Source organism: Enhydra lutris, unplaced genomic scaffold (assembly GCF_002288905.1).
Source record: "Enhydra lutris kenyoni isolate GAN:26980312 unplaced genomic scaffold, ASM228890v2 scaffoldscaffold35, whole genome shotgun sequence".
NCBI classification, from domain to species: domain Eukaryota; kingdom Metazoa; phylum Chordata; class Mammalia; order Carnivora; family Mustelidae; genus Enhydra; species Enhydra lutris.
In genome coordinates this window covers 4,711,234-4,731,905 of record NW_019154119.1, presented here as the reverse complement: position 1 = coordinate 4,731,905, position 20,672 = coordinate 4,711,234, and the positions used below count along the sequence as shown (strand labels likewise).

Genomic DNA, 20,672 nt, shown 5'->3' with positions numbered 1-20,672 from the left:
GTGAGAAGTCAGAAAGACCGTGGTCCCCACCTGGGAGAAGCCTGCAGACGCCCCTCAGGCCCCTTGGGCCGTCTGTGGCTGTCCCCAGTAGAGAGTGTCTCTGCCCTGCAACCAGCCCAAACCTGGCTGGGGCTCCGGCTGCAGTCCTGGAAACTGCAGAAACTTCCTGAAACCACCTGTGCTGAGACCCTACCCCCCTCCCCACCACATTCCCAGTGATCCCAGGCTCTCCAACATGCTGTAGGATTTCTTCTTGTTCTTCTTTTTTTCTTATTATGATGGTAATGGCCCTAGTAGAAAATCTGGCAAATACAGACAAGTAGAGACAAGAGAATAGAAGTTACCCATATTCCTCCCACCGAGGATAACACCCCTGCTAGCATTTTGGTTTTTTCTCTCCTACTCATACCGTTTTACATGTGAGCTTCTATTTGTGTCCTCTTATGTCCTGCTTTTCTCATTTAACACTATACTATAAGCATTTTGCCATCTCATTATGCGTTTCAGTAAACATGATTTTTAATGACCATATACTATTCCATCAAGGCTGTTGCTCAGAGACCAGTGCTGTGCTAATGTTTATTTTCAGCCCGGGGTTCATTTTCTCATTCATCTAAAAATCTAAGTTAGTGAATGAGATCCTGAGACAGAGAGCCTGCCTCCTTCCCACAATGAGGAGCCGAGGGTCCCAGGGAAGATGTCCCCTGTGCTGGGCTGTCCTCCCACGGGTCTCAGCCCCTGCCCTCCCTACACCTCCTCCGTTAAGTGGCACGTGGGGGGGCCTCAGACCGTGGTATGGAGCCGAACGGTGGTGTTTCAGAGAGCGGTCTTCTCTTCTCACAGGTCAAAGGGCCAGGCCCAGAGTGGCACTGAGCCTGGGCTTAAGACACAAGGGTCTACGGCTCACGCCCGTAGACGCTGTGATTTAGTCATGACCCAAGGTCTGTGGGAGCTTCACTTCTCACAGCACAGAAAGCTTTCCTTTGCAATCGTTCAGGTGGAGTAAGCGGCTGTAGAAGGCGGCCGGGGAGGCACTGGGTGGGTGCTCCCGGGGGTGGGACTGTAACAGAAGCCTAACAAGGACTAAGCCCAGATGCTCTGCCACTCCGAGGGGGTGCTGGGCTTGGGGCCTTCCCGGGCTCTGCCTCTGGCCCGCTGGCCACGTGGCACCGCTCAGGGAATAGGTCCCAAGGCAGCAGCTCTGGCCAGGCTGAGCTCACCCTCCTGCTCTGCTTCTCCCCAGGCCCCTGGAATCTCCAAAGCGGACAATCAGTCCCAGGGACTCACGACCAGCATCCGGTGGGGGCAGACACCCATCAATCAGTCCACGCCCTGGGACACTGATGAGCCACCCTCCAAACAGATGAGGGAGAGCGACAATCCAGGTGCGTATGTCATCGGCAGCCAGAGACTCCCCCCGCCCTGGGGCTGGAAGGGGTGTCAGAGGCCCCCCAGGTGCTCCAGCTTGTCAGCAGGCCCCGGCCCACGGGTCTGCAGTCCTAGGCTCAGGCTGCCTGCGGGTCGGGACCCTGTGTGCCCTGGACGGTAGCTGCATCTCTACCCCTTTCTCTGCTACTCATGAAAGCTTTGGGGAGGAGGAAGGAATGAGAGCGGCATCACAGGAGTGACTCTGAATCTGCTTTGTGTTACTGTGAACAGCCCCTCCCAAAGTTCAGTACTCCTGTTCACACATTTCTCAAGCCACACCTTCCAGGGAGGTTTCGCCTTGTGGGTGTTTGTAGGAGAACCGGGATGCTCCCCCTCCCCCTGGGACTGGGGGCTCCCCACCTCCTACAGCACCCCAGTCCTTCTTGGGTCAGCTCTGACCATAACAACAACTTGTTGGTCCCAGACCTCCCCTTAGGATACACAGAACTCGGCTCCTTGGCCCTCCACACCACAGCCCTGCAGATACCTGGACACCCCACTTATCCTCCCCTCCAGTTCCTCTGCAGGATAAACACCCCAGGTTCCTCGGCCGCACTCCAGAGCCTGTGGCTGACAGTTTGTTTACCCTCCAGAGAATTATATCTCCCTCTGCGTCCCTCAGGGCCCAGAACCCAATGCCAAGAGCCCACATGTGCCATGCCCAGCACCTCCTTCATTCAACCCCTCTACTTTGACCACTGCAGCCTTAGATCACTTCTGATTGTCTGCTAGCCCCAGACATGTGCCGTCACCAGTGACACCCCAAGACTGTCATGGCAGCAACTCTGACCCCCTTCTCTCAATCTGCCTGAGGCAGTGGAGTGTAGGGACTCACGGACAAGTCCTAGTCCATATCTCCCCACAGGACTCTTAGATCTCTTAGATTTCGGGTCTTTATTGCTGACCTGGGCCTAGCCTTCCCGATACTATGTCACCTGCAGCTGGCTGGTGATAGCTTCCCTCTCCTCATCCAGCTCATTGATAAATAGGGTGAGCAGGACTCAGGGCCCATCAGTAGAAACCTCCTTTAGGTCCCCAGCATCCTCTGGGCCAGACACCCTCTCATAAATCAGTCGCCTCCATGGGCATTTCTGTACCTTCACCAGAGCTCCCAGAGAAGTCACTGGCCATGCTCCCAAGTTCTGGTGCATCGTTCCAGGCTCCCCAGCTAATCCTGGAGAGAAATGAGCCTAGGATGTCATGCCTTGTGCTTAAGACACCAGGCTGGCTCACAGCTGGCTCCTGTTCTTCAGGCTTGGGGACAGTCCCCCTTAGCAGCCCATTCTAGAATCTCGCCAGCACTGCTTCGCCAGTATTTGCCAGCTTCTAGTTGTCTCCAACTAGACAACTAGTTTTCTTTCTGTGAGGGAGCTCCCAGCTCCCCTTCTCGACTCTGGGGCTGGGGGTCCTGAATGGTCCCCTGGCCCCCATTCTCTTCCTCAGTCTATACTGCCACTCCAACAGCATCATGAAACCAAGGTAGCATTTGGGTGATGGAGACCCAGCCCCACACTCATTCAGTCAGAGGTGACCCAGAGTGTCCTTCCCTGTCACAGTGTCTTCTGGCTTCACTCACAAGCACGCTTGGGTCAGCTCAGCTCAGGGGAACCTGGCCCTGCTCGGCCTGACCTGGGCTCAGCTGGCCTCGAATCTTGTATCAAGTCTCAGGAGGTGGGTCTGGGCCCCATTGTTCAGACGGAATTCCCTTACAGGCCAAAATGCACTTCTGTTGTTTCCCCGGGACTGGCCATGCAGAGGTTGCTTAGGAGAAAGCCTGGCCCCCCAGCAGGGCAGTGGACTCCAGCCCCTGGACGGCTTCCCCCACTGCCCACACCTCCTTCTTTCCCTTCCCATACCACAGGGCTCTTGCACGGCTCCAGGCTCTGGAGTCCTCACCTTGCCCAGCAAACACCTACTGTCTTCAGAGTCCACTTTTCTCCCCACCTCCTCCAGACAGCTTTTCTCCAGAAAGGAAGGAAAAACACCAACATTTATGGAACATTTAACACATACCAGACACTCTGCTAGTTTTTCTTTCTCTTTTTTTTTTCCAAATACGTTTTCCTCATTCAGTTCTTCCCAGGAGAACTCTGAGGTAGGTGTTGCTAGTTCCATCTAACAGACGGGAAGAGTGAGGCTCAGAGAAGATAAGCAACTTGCTCAGGGCTCCTGGCTAATCAATGGCAGAGCCGAGATTTGAACCCAGCACTCTTTGAAGGTCTCTGCTTTTTTTTCCTGTCGGTTTTGTTGCCTCTTGAGCTCTCCCAAGCAGATTGTGCTCCCTCTCTGGGCCTCCATGTCCATCTGCTCATGGACCCCCAGCACACTTATCCTGTGCTACTATTATCACAGATTTGTAATCTGGGGGTACCTGGATGTGGGTGTCTTGTCCGCCTCTGTGACCTCCGTGCCCAGCCCAGGGCCTGGGGCAGATGGCATTTGCCGAGGGAATATGTCTGCAGCAAATGACATCTCTTCTGTCTCCCTTGCAGGCACAGGGCCATGGGTGACCACGGTGGCCGCCGGGAGCCAGCCTGCCCTGATCGCACACTCCTATGGAGTGGCCCAGCCTCCCACCTTCAGCCCGGCTGTGAACGTCCAGGCCCCGGTCATTGGGGTGACCCCCTCACTGCCTCCCCACGTGGGGCCCCAGCTCCCGCTGATGCCAGGCCACTACTCGCTCCCACAGCCACCCTCCCAGCCACTGAGCAGCGTGGTGGTCAACATGCCCGCCCAGGCCCTGTATGCCAGCCCGCAGCCCCTGGCCATGTCCACACTGCCTGGCGTGGGGCAGGTGGCCCGCCCGGGACCCACTGCCGTGGGCAACGGCCATATGGCCGGGCCCCTGCTGCCTCCACCACCACCAGCCCAGCCGTCTGCCACCCTCCCCAGCAGTGCCCCTGCCACCAATGGGCCCCCCACGACTGACTCGGCCCACGGGCTGCAGATGCTACGGACCATTGGCGTGGGGAAGTATGAGTTCACCGACCCCGGGCACCCCAAAGGTAAGTTCCGCTGCCCACATACTCCCATGTGCCCGCATCTGTGCTTCCCTGAGTGGTCACGACAGCGCAGACAGGCGTGCGTTTCCTGGCGTCCTGTGCTCTCCAGCGGCTCCCTCGCTGGCCTCACCCAGCCTGGAAGCAGTAGTGGGGCCTCCCCCTGCCCAAGGTGGCTGGGCCTCAGAGGAGGCAGAGGGGAAGGTGGGGGAGCGAAGGAAGGCCAGGCAAATGCCTGTGAGCCTCCAGGAGAGGAAGGGAAGGGAGAGCCTTGCAAAGTCCCGGGTCCTTCTGCCTCCAGCCCAAGCCCTAGGCCGTTCTCCCTTCTGACCTCAAGGCGAGGCCAGGTATGGAATGAGCAGAAAGCATGTGCTCCTCTTAGGGCTCCGTGGAACAGTCCTCTGTGCGGCCTTCTCCATTTCCCACCCAGAACAGGCAGAACACGAACTGTGGCCTTCCCCAGAAGAGCTCCCTCTGCTGTGCGGTGGGTGAGAGCGGCTCCCCAGACCACAGGGGAGAGGAATGTCTCCTCCCCAGGAGACACTGCCAGGCCATCCTGAGCCACTTGGATTTTTGGTTTCAAGGAAGCAAGGGTGGCTCTGGGAGCCTCCAAGAAAGAGCCCCTCTAGCCTCAGCCTTCAGTCACCCCTTTGCCCCACCCCCCGGGGCAGTTTTCAACAGAGCCTGCAGGATGAGCCCCCGGCCTTAGTGTCAGGACAAAGTGCTTCAGCAAACAGGCTTCACTCCTGATGTCTGTCCGAGCGGTCTACCCAGCTGAAATGCAGAAGGGGGCAGGAGGACGGGGGACCACAGATGTTACACTGCTGGGGTTCATCTGCCCCAGACTTGTTTGCTATCCCTTAGAGCTCCAGACAGCCAAGCCCCTTTCCTGCTGAGTGCAGAGGGGAGGCAGCCGGGCCTGGCCCCAGTCGCAGGCAGGAGGGCACACGGTGGGTGGTCTGCCTGCTGGGGTACCCAGGCCTCCTTTGAAAAGGGGAGTAGACGGTCCTAGGAGGTGTGGACCTCTGGGCATCACTTCTCTGTCTTCTGGCCAACAGCCCCTGGAGACGGCTCCTCGGGTGGGGGGGGGGCCTGCCTCTCCCCGCAGAGCAATGACTCCCACTAGCCATTCTCTTTCCAGCCTGCTTTCATGCATCTCTATCCTTATCCTTGTGAGCAATTTTCAGACCTCGTCAGGCTTCCCAACAACAAAGCCGTGTCTAGATCTCCATTGGGTTTCATTCCCAATCTGATTGCGCCCCAACTGCCTTTGTTTTGGAAATCAGCACTAGTTTTAAATGACAAAATTACAGAAAATTACATCTAAATTCTGGTAAACTCTTGCTTTGTTTAAGATCTTTTTTAAAAAAAAAAATTGACTAAATTGATTTTTTGTTTGAATTGTTTTGGTTAAGCTCTCTTTCCCTTAAAAAGAAAAAAAAAAAAAAAAAGCACTCCCAGTTTATATGCTGCCAGCTCTGATACACTGGGAACTGGGTGTCCTGGCTGGTTCCGGGGTTGTGCCAAAGGCCAGGCACTGGGTGGGCTTCCCTCTCCCCATCACAGGAGCATCTCTGCTGCCCCCAGAGGCCTCCTAGGGCTGATGAAAGGTCTTGCTGAGTTGCCAAGTTTCAGACATGTATCTAGGAAAAGGACTTATTCTGGGCAGAGAGGGAACAGGCCCAGTTGGATCTAAAGTCCCTGGTTTGGGGCTTAGCACAGAACTGGGGTCCACCTCCCCAAAGGCACACGTGCAATTTCTCATCACGCATCTGAGCCCATAAGCTCAGGAAGTTACAGGCAGTAGAGACCCACTGGGCCCCCGGGTCATTGTAGAGCCATACAACTCTCTGGGGCCGGAGGGCAAGAATCACCCTCTGTGGCGATCCCAAACCCTCAGACAGGAGGGAAGGAGAGAGAGGGCCCCTCCTGGGGTTTGTCCTGCTAGCCCTAGAGGGTGGATTCAGGGCTAGGTGAGGCCAAGCATAGGGTAAGCCTAGAAAGGGTGCACAGCCCTGCCTTCTGGTAAGCCAGTGAGGTCCCTCCAGCTCCAGCCTGCGACAACCGGTGACCCATCTGTCATGTTGATTTCCATAGTCGGCCAGGGAACGGGCTCTTTCCCCAGAGATTACATTTAACTCACTTCTCTATTTATGGCCCTCGTGAGCTGATTTCTCCCCTTATATTTGTGGCAAAGAAAGACGATGAAGCATGAACATACAAATGCCTCCAAACTCAAGCCTGGGTGGGTTGTGTGGTTTTTTGTTTTTTGGGTTTTTTTTTTTTTTTGTAAAGTAATTTCTCCTTTCATTTCTAATCTTAAAAGCCTTTATTGCTAAAGCTATAATTTGTCTGTCAGATCTAGTGTCAAACAACTGAATATATTTTTTTTTAAATAAGAAACCCAGATTCTAAAACCAAATCTTTGAAACTTACCACGTGAGAATCATATCCCTGACAAGACCGAGTGGGTTTGGATTTGGGTCACTTTTAATTTTTCCCCGAGGGATTTTACATCTCCAAAACCCAATTGATTTCACACTCCTAAATGACACACAGCTGGCTCCGAGTGGGAACCAGGAGGCTTGGCGTGATGGCATCAACACTCGTCAGAACTCCACTTAAGGAAGAAAAAAAAAGAAAAAGAAAAAGAACTTTCCTTCTCTCCTGTTCTGTTTGAAAGCTTGCCCGGCATTATAATAAGAGTCACTGTAGAGCTCCTTGAGATCTAGCTCATTAAAGTCCCGCGATTTTTCCTCTATTGTTTGACATGACAACCTGGCCTCTCCCGGGGTTGAGTAATTATGGAGAGATCCCCTCCATGAGGAACAGGTCTTGCCAGCCAGAGAGATGGGCCTCTGGATGGGTATTTTTAGACTTCATTAGTGCCCTGATTTAAAATTTCACATTTTGTTTCTTGTAATTATCTTCCAATCGACGGAGCTGAAATTTCTGTTGGGGCTATGTGAGTCTGCCTTCCCAAAAAGGGCGTTGGGACTTTAATTTAAAACTTAACCAATTGAAAAATAAAGGTGGTGTGGAAATGCTTTTTGATTTGCAATAGGTCAAGCGATTGTCTCTCGTCTGTGAACAGAGAAGCCGGCTTGCGTGCAGTTCACTTTAATGAGTGTTATTTAAATGCACTGAGCACATATAGATTTTCTTAAGAAACTTATAAGATAAATCTTTCTTTCTCTAAGAACAATTTGGGGGTAGGATTTCATTCTTTAAAAAAAAGATTATGTGTTGAAAACTAATTAAAATAGATTTCATGTGTGCAAAGTGATAAGGGAGGAAAAAAGAATTAGTTCCATTTGAATCCTGTTATATACCTGAGGCCTTTGTCTTGTTGTACTGAAAACTGAGAAGCAATCTGTGGGCTGATGTGGCGGCCAATGTCAGGACTTGTGAGATGAGTGAGGGATGTCTAATGTCCCTGCCCCGGGGCGATGGGAGCCCAGCCGTGTCAGGGCAGAGGCGCAAGCTCTTGGTGTCATTTTTCTATCCCCTTCCTTTTTCCACAAATGATTCTTGGGGGCTAACAAGGTAGCCAGAGACCTTTAAAAGCCCCAGACTAATGGTGAGCTGCAGAAAGGTTATGTTTTCACCTGCATTTCCAAGGAGAAAGAAGCAAGGTTGCACCTGCTCCCTTCTTTTTCTGAACCAAAAAGCAAAATCCAAGTTGACCTGAAGCGGTGAGGGCTTGTCTCTTCTGACTTCAGATTCTGTAGGCCTAGGGCGAGGGACCGCGAGGATTCCCACGGCTGGGGAGCCATGTTATGGGATGGGCTCAGCCCCTCCCTGTGGTTTCACACCTCTTCCTTCTCATCCTTGCCGGTGGACCCCCACCGGGGGGAGCTCTGTGTGTCTTTATGCCACTTTCTGCTTGGAAAGCAGCCACTCTGTCGTCTCCGAGTGGCAAAGACAGGATCTGGAAAAGAAACCCTGAGGCACACTGAATGTCACAGGGACAAGTTTCCTAACCTCTCTGAGCCTCCTTGTCTTCATCTTTAAAATGGGATGAGAGTACCATCCTCATCGGGCCTGGAGGAGGTTTGAATGAGACTGTGGCTATGAACATACATAGAGCTTTGCCCTCCTAACCCTGCAAACCATTGTTCCTGTCAACAGTGACCCCAGGTCTAGAGTTCAGCAGAGACGGAAGGTGGTGAAGGGGTGGGAAGCAGAGCCCCCTCCCCGGTGCAGAGGAGATGGAGGAAGCCCAAGCTTGTTCATACGGTTGGCAGCCCCTGGTCAGGCAGCGTCACGGGACCACCATGTCCCCATGCGTAAAAGGGAGTCGACGTGTGGCCTTTCTGGCAGGAAGGTTTTGGACTGCTCTCCCCGGTGTGGAGCCCAGAACAGATGCCCCCCCCCATCCCAGCCCCACCCTCTGACAGGCCAGGGTACACTGCTCTGTGCAGATTCTGGAAGCAGCTGGGAATTCATGATGAAGCTGTTTGCCCACACAGGGTTAGCCCAGAGGCACAAGATGTCCAAACTGAAATCACCTTCCCACAGACCTGCTCCTCCCGTGCCTCTGTCTCAGAAATGACGTCATGAGTCCACCCAGGAGTTCAAAGTCAAAGCCTGTAGTTGTCCTTGACCAGCCTTTATCCCCCTTATGCACTGAGTCTGAGAACGCCTTTGATTCTGCCTCCTCCAGATCTCTCCTCTCTCTGTCCCCACCACCACTCCCCTCTCAGGCCCTAACACCTCTGGCCTGCATTTGTGGCCTTCAGGCCCACGGTGTGTCCCCCTCCTGTCCAGGCCCACGGCGTGTCCCCTCCTGTCCAGGCCCATCGTGCAGCCACTATAGTCTGCAGAGCTCAGGTCCAGTCCCGTCTCTCCCGGTGAATGCCTCCACCAGCCTCTGCTACTTTCAGGATAGTGCCCAACCCTTCGCGTGGTGCCCCAGGGTCTGACTCCCACCTGCCTCCACCTGCATCTCGGCCATTCCACTCACAGGCTGCCCTGAAGCCATGTCAGGACAGGGGCTTTCTCCCTTCCAGCTGTGCTCTGCCCTTGGCCAAGCACCTACAGTACAGTCGCCCTGCTCCCGTGTCATTCTTCCCACTAGGCGGCGAGGCTCTGGGTTGGGGGCAGGCACCTCCCCCCACATACTTGCCCCAGAGCATAGGGGAACCTGAAACTCTGCCTCAGTTTCCTTGTCTATAAAAGGGGATAATAACAAAAGGTGCTTCTTAAAATCATAGTGAGGATTGAGTTCTTTGACATAAAGCCCTTGGAATAGTGCCCAGCATATCGTTAATTACTACAAAAGTCTCTGCAAAAAGTCTCTACAAAAGCAATGCCAGGGCCTCCTTTCAGTGTCTGTGGTCTTCTAGGGGCCCGGGGTAACATGAAAAAGCCAGAGGCCAGGTTACCTTGGGAGGTGCCCCCATGGTGATGTCTGAAGCCCCTTGTCCCCGGAGATCCACTTTGAACACAAGACCTTGCTTTCTTCCCCCTTGTAACACTTTACACCCTTCCACATCGCCATGACAACCAGAAGGCATCACGCTGTTGGGGAGACCCTCCCCCTAATTCCAGGAGCTGTCGGAGGAGGGCTCCTTTCTATCTGCCGTCAGGGGATCTCGGCGTCCTGCGAGATTCAGCTGGACCCCAGGTGCCAAACTTGTGGCGTGGGTCCTCCTCCGGGGCCGTATCAGTAGATGGGACAGATAGGATTGGGTTGCGCCTGCAGACCAACCAACACATGGGGCCAACAGCACGGAAGGTGGCCAGGAGCCCAGGTTCGGCACCAGACTGCTGGCATAGAATTCCAGCCCCACCACCCGCCGACCCAGTGGACCTGTGCTGGAACACTGGTGTCTCTGAGTTGCCTCAGTTTCCTCATCAGTCCCATGGAGAGAATATTAGTGCTCTCGTCCTAGACACGTTTTAAGGACTTAATAATGTATGCCAAGTCTTAACATAGTGCATGGCACGTAGTAAGCCCACAATATTAGCTGTTGTTACGACCGCCACTGATACAGAGAACCCTGGAGAAGAAATATTGTCGTGCTCCTTTGGCTCAGGCCCTCCATTGTTTCTAAAGTAAGGTTGCTGAAAACAATCTCCCAGAGCTAACTGACATAACCCTCAGTGCCGATCTGGAACCAAATCCACAGACCCCTGTTACCCTAATTTTCCCCTTTCCAGACTGCCACCCCCCCAACACACACCCTCACCCAAGAAATACGTGTCTCGGTGGCTGTGGAATTTGACACTTGTTTCTACAGAAGGTGCTGGGTCCTCGCCTGTGCTGTGCCTACCCCAGGCCTGCCTCGGAGAGCCCTCCTCCCCTTCGCTGGGCTCAGCCCCCTGGGGTTTGTTAATCATTAATTGGAGGGTTGTCCAGGGCTTAACTGTTGTGTTAACAGATCATTTGATGATGAGCGAAACAGGCAAGCAGAAAGACGCAGCAAAGGCCCCTAGACCACTCGGAGATTGTCAGAACAGGGGGTGACCCAAATACCCCAGCCTATGTGCAACCCTCTCAGGGGACCTCTGCTCAACACAGTGTCTGCCTACCCCCTGCCCTGAGTGAGCTGAGTGCACAGAACCAGGAGTAGCATATGGGCTTTCAGCCCGAAATCTCTGCTGAGCATTTTGGAGATCAGAAATCCTGCTCTGCCCCTAACTGTTGACCGGCAGGGCCAGCGGAGTCAAGACACCATGGCAATGAGAGGGCTCTTCAGATGACAGCAGAGGGAGGGGTATTTCCTGTCCAGGGGCTTCAGGAAGTGACACTCACCCATGGCAGGAAGCCAGCCACCCTGGTTTCAAGCCCACGCAGATACCAGCAGGGATGACCACCAAGTTCTAGATCACTGACTCTCAGAGACCACCGAGCGGCTTCAGTTATGTCACCTCCTTCCCTGCTCTACCACCAAGCATTTATTGAGCAAGCAATATGTGTAGTATAAGGCACCTACTGTGTGCAAGGCCCACATTGGCTTTTCCACTCAGAAGGCGCTGTGGAATGTGCTGGCTGCCCCGTAACACTCCCCGCTCCTACTGAACCTGAAGACCCATGGGGATGCCTAGAGTGTTCCAGACACTGCCAACGTGGTGGAAGGAGCTTGTACCCCACTTGGGGAGTCCAGGGGACCCGGCAATAAAAGCCACAGGACCTGGAGAAGAGATATCAGTATGGACTGGGCCTCAAAGGCAGTCAGAATGATGGAGGGGAGTGAGCAGAAGGGAGGTAGTCCTACGGAGGCAAGATCTTAGGGAAGAATGTTTGAAATCAATGCCAGTGACACAGAATTGTGATTTCTACCACAGAGCCACACACACATCTATTCAAATGGCTCATAGGGCCTGTCCTGATTCAAGACAGGTCCAGCTAGTGATTTACACTTGAGGGCCCCAGAAGTCCATTCCCTGTCGTCTTGGTACACAGAGTTTAGGAAACCTGGATTTTCCTCCAGCTTGGTGGCTTTACTTGCCCAGTTAGTGACGGCCAGATAAGGATCCAGATAATGAACTTGGGCAAGAGTCCATTTTATCAGTCATTCTGATCTTGCAAGGTGAAGTCATTCTAGCCAAGGTCAAGCCATTCTAGCGAAGGTCAAGTCATTCTGGCCAAGGACAAGTCATTCCAGTCAAGGTCAAATCATTCTGGTTTTGGAAGGCCACTCTGGTCTTTCAGGTGAAGACCTTGTGGTCTTCAGGGGCTTTGATCTGAGTAGGAAACCTTTGAGGGCCATGAACCCCTCACTGGGAAATCGGTGCACACCCAGGGTCTAGAATTTGTAAACCTTTCTCTCTCCCACTGTGACAGGTTAATGGCAAATTTCCCGTTGCCCGATCATTCTGCAAACATCTAACACAGGCTGTCTTTGTTAGGAAGGACATGCCGAGCCAGGCTGATCCCTAACATTTTTCAGTTTTTGAGGCTGGGGATGAGTTTTGAGAGGAGAAGAGCTAGACAAAGCTGTGGGGTGCCTGCTGCGTGTCCCCTTGTGATGCGGAGGTCACGGTGTCCCAAACCATGAAACCAGAGGGAGGAAACGGGACACAACACTGGCTGTGGCTGAAATTACATTCCATTCAAGAGCACACTCACTATTCCAGAAGCGTAAAAGGTCAGAATAGCACACGCATGTTAGGAACCGAAAACATCGTGTAGATTGCTTAAAGGGGAAAAACGGCCCAAATGCTTGCGATCTGTTGAAGCAGTCACCATTGCTTGTTTTCACTGTATAACGCTCTTTCTTTTCAAAAACGTATCTTAGAGGGAAGCCCAAGTGTGCATCAGTGCATCAAGAAAATGCTCTTTTTTACCTTCTAGCTATGCCAGCCGCCCTTTGGATGACCTAGCAGCCGCGCCATGAGCTGTCTGGTTTGGCCCACTGGCCCTGCACGGCCTTTCCCTCCTCTCCCACGTGACTCCTCACTGTTGTCATTGCCCCGTGTCGCAGACCCAGGTCTACACACGGCCTGGACAACCACGGATCTGTGTAGCCCTGCTGTCTGTGGAATCAGCTGTGTCTGAGCGTGTCAGGGCCGCCTTCACAGCCTGCCACCCACAGGGCGGCTGAAACAACACCTGTTAGTGTCCTCGATGTTCTGGAGGCTGGAAGCCCAAGATCAGGGTGCCCGCAAGGTCGGTTCCTCGTGTGGCCTCCGTCCTCGGCTTACGGGTAGCCATCTCCTTGTTGGGCCCTCCCTTGGCCTCTCCTCTGTGCAAGCCCTCCTGCTGGCTCTTCCTTGTCGGACATGGATTAGGGCCCAACCCTCATGACCTCATTTAGCTTGAGTCACTTCTTAGAGGCCCTGTCTCTACACACAGTTGCTTTGAGAGTTAGGGCTTCGTATGACTGGGGCGAGGGGACACAATTCAGTGCCTAACAGGCTACCTGTCAGTCTAGTTGGCAAATGGAGTTAGAGTTAGTCCGTGTCATCTTGCCTGGACAATGTCTCCTCCCCAGTAGACCGCACTCCTGGGGCCATCACTGACCTTGGCCACATGGTGCCATTTATGACTGGGCCCCCCCATAAGTGTGGGGGTGTCTGGTCCCCACTCTTCCTCCCATGCATGCCTTGTGGAGCTGCTGGCAGCCAGTAAGTGGTCCTGTGGGAGGTGGCGCTCTGATTCCAGCAGGCTGGTCACGTGTGTCCCATGAGCATGGCCGGGAGAGGCCCAGTGAGCAGGCCCAGAGCATCCAAGCACAAGGGGCCCGTCTCTATGACGCTTTCGGTCTGCAAGGACAGAGGTTTCCAGGCAAAGAACTCCTAGCTGCAGATAAAGTGACTGCTTAAGGAGTGGGAATGGCTTCAACAGGGGACTCTCTAGAGACAGTTTCTGGGGACAATGTGATATCTTGGAGAGAGCCCTGAACTTCAGTCTCCCCACCTATAGAATTGGGAGGGCGTGGTTTCTAAATGATCTTTAAGGTACTATCCCAACACTGTAGTGGTGTGAAAGGGGTGAGGGGGTGGAGAGGAGGGGATGGGTTGTTGCTTAGGAGTAAATTCTCACCATGTGGGATAGGTGATGAGTGGCCTGGGAGAGCACGGCTGGGGAGGAGGGGCAGCGGTCCGTGCTGGTAGACACAGCCCTGTTTTTCAGAAGGGCATGGAGTGGATGTTTTATATCCGTTGTAGCTTCACTCTGCACTAATGTAATCCTTGCGGCTGCCCTCTGAAGTGGCTTCAAGGAGGGAAAACTGAGGCTTGGCTGAGACACTTGCCCGGATGTGGGTGGTAGAGTGGGAATGGGAGTCAGGATGAAGGCTGCCTGCCTCTAACACCCATTCCCATCCCACTGTACCACACCTCGAAGCTTCCCCACCTGGTCGGGGGCTCAGCATATCGGGGCTAATGATGGGTCACGATGGCTATCTTACATCTCCTGGGGTCACATCTCAATATAAATCAGCGATTCTTGGGTTCTTTCCTCATCTCCGGAAGAACTGTGTGGTGCATGGACGGGTGAGGGAATGGATGTAGTTCCTCAAGTAAACCCATGAGGGACGTTGGGCCCTTGGAGGAGACTGCAGGCAGGGCACTGGCCACCCCAGAAGCCACCGGAGCTTGGGAGTCAGGCCGCCCCGGAGATTCCTCCCCACTGTGGCATCTTCGGCATCTTATACACAGTATTGCCAATGCAGTAAAGTTAATGGAGCCAACCAGCCACGGGAGGAGTCAGGAATTCCGTGCAAAGATGATACATCTTCGAAGTTAATGAGGTCTATGGAGCTTATGCCCTTTTAAGTGATCATGGTTCTTGAAACCCACCAAACAGCAGCATACCCACTCAGAAGCCGTTACTGATGCCATGTACCTCTGTCACGGAGGGACAAGGGAGCCACCAGGACAGGGCTCCTGGAAATGGCTTCCTACTGATGCCTGGGTAGCCTTCAGCTCCTTGGGAGCTCAGAAGATGTCATGCCTGGCCAGCCATTCTTGCCCTTTGCAAAGTCCTCAGATCATCCCAGGACAGCCATGGGGACTGGTCAGGCTCATGGTGCTCAAGGAAGAGTGTGACCAAATGGAGCCAGGAATCTCTTGAATAGTGTCCATGCCAGCCCACAGCCTCAGGCCCAGCCTCAGCATTCATTGGAAGAGGCGCATGAGAACAGCTAGACTATCGGCCCTTCCAGACTGGCCAGGGCCCAGGGTGGTCCCTGGGCTTGGGGAAGGTGAGCAGACAGTTTCTAGGAAGCGTAGATCTGGAACCGGCTGAGGAGAAACACAAGCGGCCGTCAGCCCGACTGCAGACTGAACAGGGACCATCGTGCCCTGGCCCTGGGGCCCCCTGAATATGTTCTGCCAATGCTCTGCCCGATTCCAGTCTCCCCCCCAGTTAACACTGCTCACAGTTGCTGAAGAACACAAAGTGGTATTTGTTGTGCCCACAGAACATCTGCTGAAGGCAAAACTTGTGTTCATAGCTCTTCACTTCCAAAGACTTGCCGTGTTATAAAAAGAAAGGGACCATCTGTCCCTCTTCTGGACCCCAGCACCTCTTGGAAAAGATTTCTGTGCAAGAAGGCAGTGAGAAGTCAGCACTGACTTCAGGGAACTATTCTGAGGCCGGAAGAGGAGGGTGCCTCCCGACTGAGGGAAAGCTGAGGCAGCAGATGGAGGCCGCTCGATGGCGGCCATGAGATGGTAGACGCTGGCGAGAAGGAAACAGCTGTGGGGCCAGGGAGATGCTCCAGCTGTGCCAAGGCCCAACTGGGAGGATGAGGGATGTGAGAGCAGCCCGAGAGGAAGGACCAGAAGGTACGGGGGCCCCCGGCAGAAGATGTGGAAGATGTCGTCGCCGTTTTCGACATACCTGTTGCACAAAGTCAGATATCATCTGTTTGCAATCCTCTGCCCAGCTTGTCTGGCCTTTCTTATCCGAAAAGCCCATCAGGACAGTTCCGCATCTTGGGGACCATCGTAGGTGCCAGGATTCCCCTCCAGTGGCTGATAATTGGGGTGTTTTTCTGGAGTGTGTGGGGTCCGGTGTAAGGCCTGCTCAGGGTTTGTCTGACTCTCAACACCAAGATAGCAAAGTCAGCCGAGCAGCCAGGAGAAGCTGGCTGGGCACCCAGGGGGAATCGAGGGGAGCACAGATGGGACCCTCAGCAGGGAGGCTTTCCCCTGGCCTCCCGGCCACACTCTCTCCCAGGTGGGCCACCCACTGCCTGCAACTCCACAAAAGGCCCTTCCTTCCTGGTCTTCGGCCTGGCTCTTCCTCCTCTTTGGTTCCGAAACAGCCCTGTTCCTTCCACCTCCCCCACACACACCCAGGGAGAAGTTGGTTTCTACCAGAATCCTAGGAGATGCCAGAGAGCCTTGGTCTGTGAACCTCGAAGCTTGAGGCTTATTTTGTTTCAGATCAAAACCTGCTTCTCTTCTGAGCTTCTGTCCTGGGGTGGAAACGGGTTGGGGGGGAGGGGTGCTGGAGGTTCAGAAGTGGGGTCCTCTGAGGACACCCCTTGCTCCTATTTCCGGCTTGTCTCTGACGGGAGTGAATGAATTGAGAGCTTGGCCCCTGTCCTGGCGAGGCTTTGCCAGTTTTCATCCACAGTCTTAAACGTACAGAATGGCCCCCACTTGGATGCATGCATTTAGACTCTGGGGCTGAAGGCAGTTCCTGCAGTAGCATATTCAAGGCTCCCAGAATCCTAAAAGGTCACACTCCTTTCATTCTTGCCTCTTTTCACTTCTGTTCTGTTCTTATTGATTTCTTTGGGCCCATAAGAAAACACAGTAGGCAAAGCCTGCTACTTCCATTGAAATAAAATATTCTGCAGTCAAACCACACACCATAAAGAAATAATTGCAGTCTGTATATATTGCTAATGGACATCTCTCAGCAATTCCCTGTCTCATAAGCTTTAAACACAGACATTAGTATAAATATGCAGAAACCCCCATTCGGGCAAATTACTCTGCATTTCTGAACAGAAGGAAGATTAACCATGTGCTGATATCTTTGAAGGAGCTCAGCAGAGCAGGAAAAATTCACTGGCCCTCTCTGGGAGGGAGCTGGGGACTCTGCGAGGCCTGGAGGACAGAGCTGGAGGCCCAGCAGGCATCTTCTCCTCCCCTGGGCCTGGGGCTCCCCTGGAGCCCTCAGGGCTCGGCCTCAGGAGGAGAGGACTGCCCCCCCAGCCCCCGGCCGGATCAGCCTCATCTGAGCTGGTTGGTCACTCGGTAGGAAGATCCTGCTTCCAGAGCCTTCCAAGCTCCCAAGGTGCTGGCAGGTGCAAGAATGGAGAGGTTGCAGCATTATCCCCTCCCCCCCCCCCACCCAGGTCTCTCATCTCCCTGACAAATGCCCTTAGGGATCATCAGCCTTCAAAGTAAAGGCCCATGAGGAGCCCTGGGGAGACTTCTAGAGGCAGCATCTCCGTCTGAACTAGGCCCTAGAATTTCCCTTTCGCTGGTCCTCCTCTTCTCAGCCCTCCTCTCCTACCTGCACCCCCAGTGAGGGTCCCCTCCTCCCTACAAAGGCCGACACAGTGCTGAGGGTTTCTCTCTTCTGAGGCTCAGCTGCCTGTGTCACCAGAGCCTAACCCCGGCCTGAGCTTCAGGGCTCTGTGAGGAGAGCCCCTTCCTTTCAGGAATCGGCCTGGCCTCGCCAGGGTAGGGAAGACGCCCCCGTCAGAACAGGTTGCTCAGCCCGGGAGTCGGGGCCTCCCAGGGTCTAGCCTCCCCCCACTGCCGATTAGACCGGAGGCAGCAGAGGCAAGGGAGGGCTCTGCATGAAGCTCCCAAATGTCCCCTCCAGGTGCTCAGCACAGGCCACCATGACCCCTTTACCGACAGAACCTGAGGCTTGGTTTTCCTGGGCCTGGAGCAGCCGGAGGAGAACGGGGAGGGGCCGGCCGGAGGGCTGCTGAGTTGCTGCAGGCCTGCCTTGTCCAGCGTGGGAGGGGAGCTACGAGCTGGTCAGGAATCACTGAGGGACGAGGGCCAGAGCGCAGAGGTCTTCTGGTTGTTTGTTTTGCGTTCGCCTGCCTTTCCCATGGTGGAACTGAACTGCAGAGGAAAGCACTCGCATTTACATTCCAAGGCAGAGGTTGCTCACTCAGGCTTCTCCAAGAGGAGCCTCCCGGCCTGCCTGTTGCTCTGCAGTCCGGATAGGACCGTCAGGGAGCCTGGCACCAGGTGCACCGAGGCCCCAGACCACCTGCGAGGCCGGGGTTTCTGAAACACTCCAGTTTTCGAGGCCAGTACTCCGGGGCAGCAGCCGGGGCCCGAAACAGAAGCGCAGCAGAGGATGGGAGGCTCTCCTCAGCTCACCCCAGCACGCATGCAGACTTCACTCACCCGTCTCACCAGCGAGCATCTTGATGGTCTATTTTCATGTCTGTCTCCCCCCACTCGACTGTGAATGACTTTAGAACACCCCCGCCGCTGGCCAATTTAGCAACTCCCTGTAAAATTTTAAGATACCCTTTTCTCAAGACCCTTGCTTGCCATCTACCAGAAAACTGTCACAGTAACAAGAGAAATCTTGATGAGTGTAAGGTGATGGGCGCCCCCTGGAGTTGTGCGGTGTGCAGTTTGAGCTAGAAAGTGGCTTCTTGAGGGTACTGCTTTCCAGACTCTCATCGAAGCCTCACACACACTGTGTAATCCTCACGGCAGCTGCGGTCAGAGGCCCCATTCTACAGATGAGAAACTTGGGCTCAAAAACATGAAGGAAACTTCCCGTGTGTATCCAACTGGTCAGGGACACAGTCGGGGTGGACACTGGGCCATCTGGCCCCAGGGCCTTGCCCTGCACCATGTACACACGGTAATAGCCTCAGTTTCCAGTTCTGGGACCGGCCCTGAGGGTGCCCTGTTTGCCACAACGGCACAGAAAGGGCCTGGCTCCCAGCCCAGTTCAACCCCTCCCCTGCCCTCCCCCTCACACTGAATCTCTACGTGTTTATAAAATGAGGAGCCAGATGCAGAGGGTCAGAGTTCAGGGGCCCTGGCTCCCCGCAGAAGCTGCTGCAGGTTGCCCTTCAGTCAGACCCAAGGAGATGCCCTCACATGGACCCAAGCTGGGCCCATGGCCGGGGAGCCCCACACCCCAACAAGGACTTAGGGCCTGTTGGCTCATCTCCACCGGGGCCTTTCAAGCTCAGCCCACCAGACTGGCTTCCAGGGCCCTCGAGTGCCCTCCCTCAGCCAGGCCCTCCTTCCCACCTGGTCAGCCTTTGTGTGGTCTCAGTTCTGCCATCCGCCCTCTGCTCAGCCCCTCAGGACTCACTCCTCAGCTCCTCCTGCCTCCAGGCCCGCCTGCTCATGGGTACTCTCCACTCTGCCGTCAGAGTAGATTTTCTAAAGCACCATGTGACCAGGCCCTCCCTTAGTCAACATCCTTCAAGGGTCCCCATTTCTCATGAAGCTCCCTCACCTGTCACTCCAGGCTGCTGACCCCTCCAGCCTCTCCCACCCCTCAGCCCCACAGGACTGGGCCCTGAGAGCCTCCGCCCAACAACACACTCACTTCAGCTTCTGCTCGTGGCTCAGGAGGCCCACCCCTATTCAGACCTGCCTTTAGTCTTGTTCCTCCTCCGGAAAACCTTCCCAGACACCCCAGGCTCAAGTGGCAGCCTAGGGCTGCCATGACTCCCTCTTGGGTAAAGCGAAGGGTGACCTAATCAGGGTTCTCCAGGGCCATCCCACAGTCCCCTGTGGCTGCTGCACAGAAACCAGAGGGCCCTCCTGAGGAACTACAGGAAGCCGTCATGCATGTGGCCATCAGAGAGTTCCAGGAAAGTGCAACATTCCAACCTAAGAAGAGCTAGTTCTCACAGCCAAAAACGTCAGGGGGGCTCAGGTAACTGTCCTCCCAGGCCCCAGCCCATGGGAATCCAGCTCCTCCCCTGGGGATAGGAAGCAGCTGGGGATGGCTCAGGTGTTCAGGGAGTCTCTGCCCCAGACAGTAAGGAGAAAAGCCCAAGCTTTGAACATTCCCTTCATCCAGGAGACCCTCCTGTACCCTCCTCCAGCTACATCCCAGCCACACAGGCAGCACCCGGCACACACGTGCACAGCCTCCTTCTGCCTTCATCACAGGATTGGCTCCGCACCCTCCTAAGCTATGGTTGGGGCTTGGCTTGGAGCCCTCCTAGCACCGGGGCAGAGAGTGGGAATGGGAGTGTGTAATCCCCCTTCCAGGATGAGGTCACTGACCTGAAAGGACCTGACCTTACCCATCAGGAAGAAAAAAATCCCACCACTGACCCTTGTCCTGGGAAGGAACCCAAAAAAATATGAGCAATGCCCAGGTGCACTAGGAAGAAGGGAAGAGAGATGATGAGTCATGAAGCCTGAGGCTCTGGACAGCCATTCGCTGGGAGCTTTGGGACCTGGTGCAGCGAAATGCGTGACTGACCAAACCTCATGAGCCAGCTAAACCATGCCTGCCCTTGACAAAGAGGAGACAGACAGGTCACCAAACGTCCTCCAGAACCAGTGCCCCACAGGGCAGGGCTTTTGATCCTTTGTTCATCAATGTGTCCCATGGTGCCTTGCACATAGTAGGTGCTCAGTAAATATTGGCTGAAGGTATGAGTGGATAAATGAATGAAGGGACTATAGCTGTAAGCGCTTAGTTCTGCCCACGGTGCTGAAGTGTAAACCCCACAATGTTGTGAGCACAGAGCAGGGAGTGTGGGAGTCCAAGGAGACGGGACAACTTGAGCAAGGACAGAGGCGACTACTGAGTTAGGGCATTTTTAGACAAAAGCCATCCTGAAGATGGGATGTCTGTCTTCTTTCCGTCATCAG

General features: G+C 54.4%; 1 protein-coding gene across 1 annotated transcript in view; it reads left to right on the top strand.

The window, feature by feature from the left end:
• Window positions 1-20,672, top strand: part of LOC111154102 (kelch like family member 29) — a 301,414-nt gene that overhangs the window by 238,725 nt on the left and 42,017 nt on the right. The window contains exons 4-5 of the mRNA XM_022513488.1: window positions 1,244-1,385; window positions 3,921-4,433. Coding sequence (XP_022369196.1) covers window positions 1,244-1,385; window positions 3,921-4,433 — 655 coding nt within the window. The remainder of the gene's footprint in view (window positions 1-1,243; window positions 1,386-3,920; window positions 4,434-20,672) is intronic.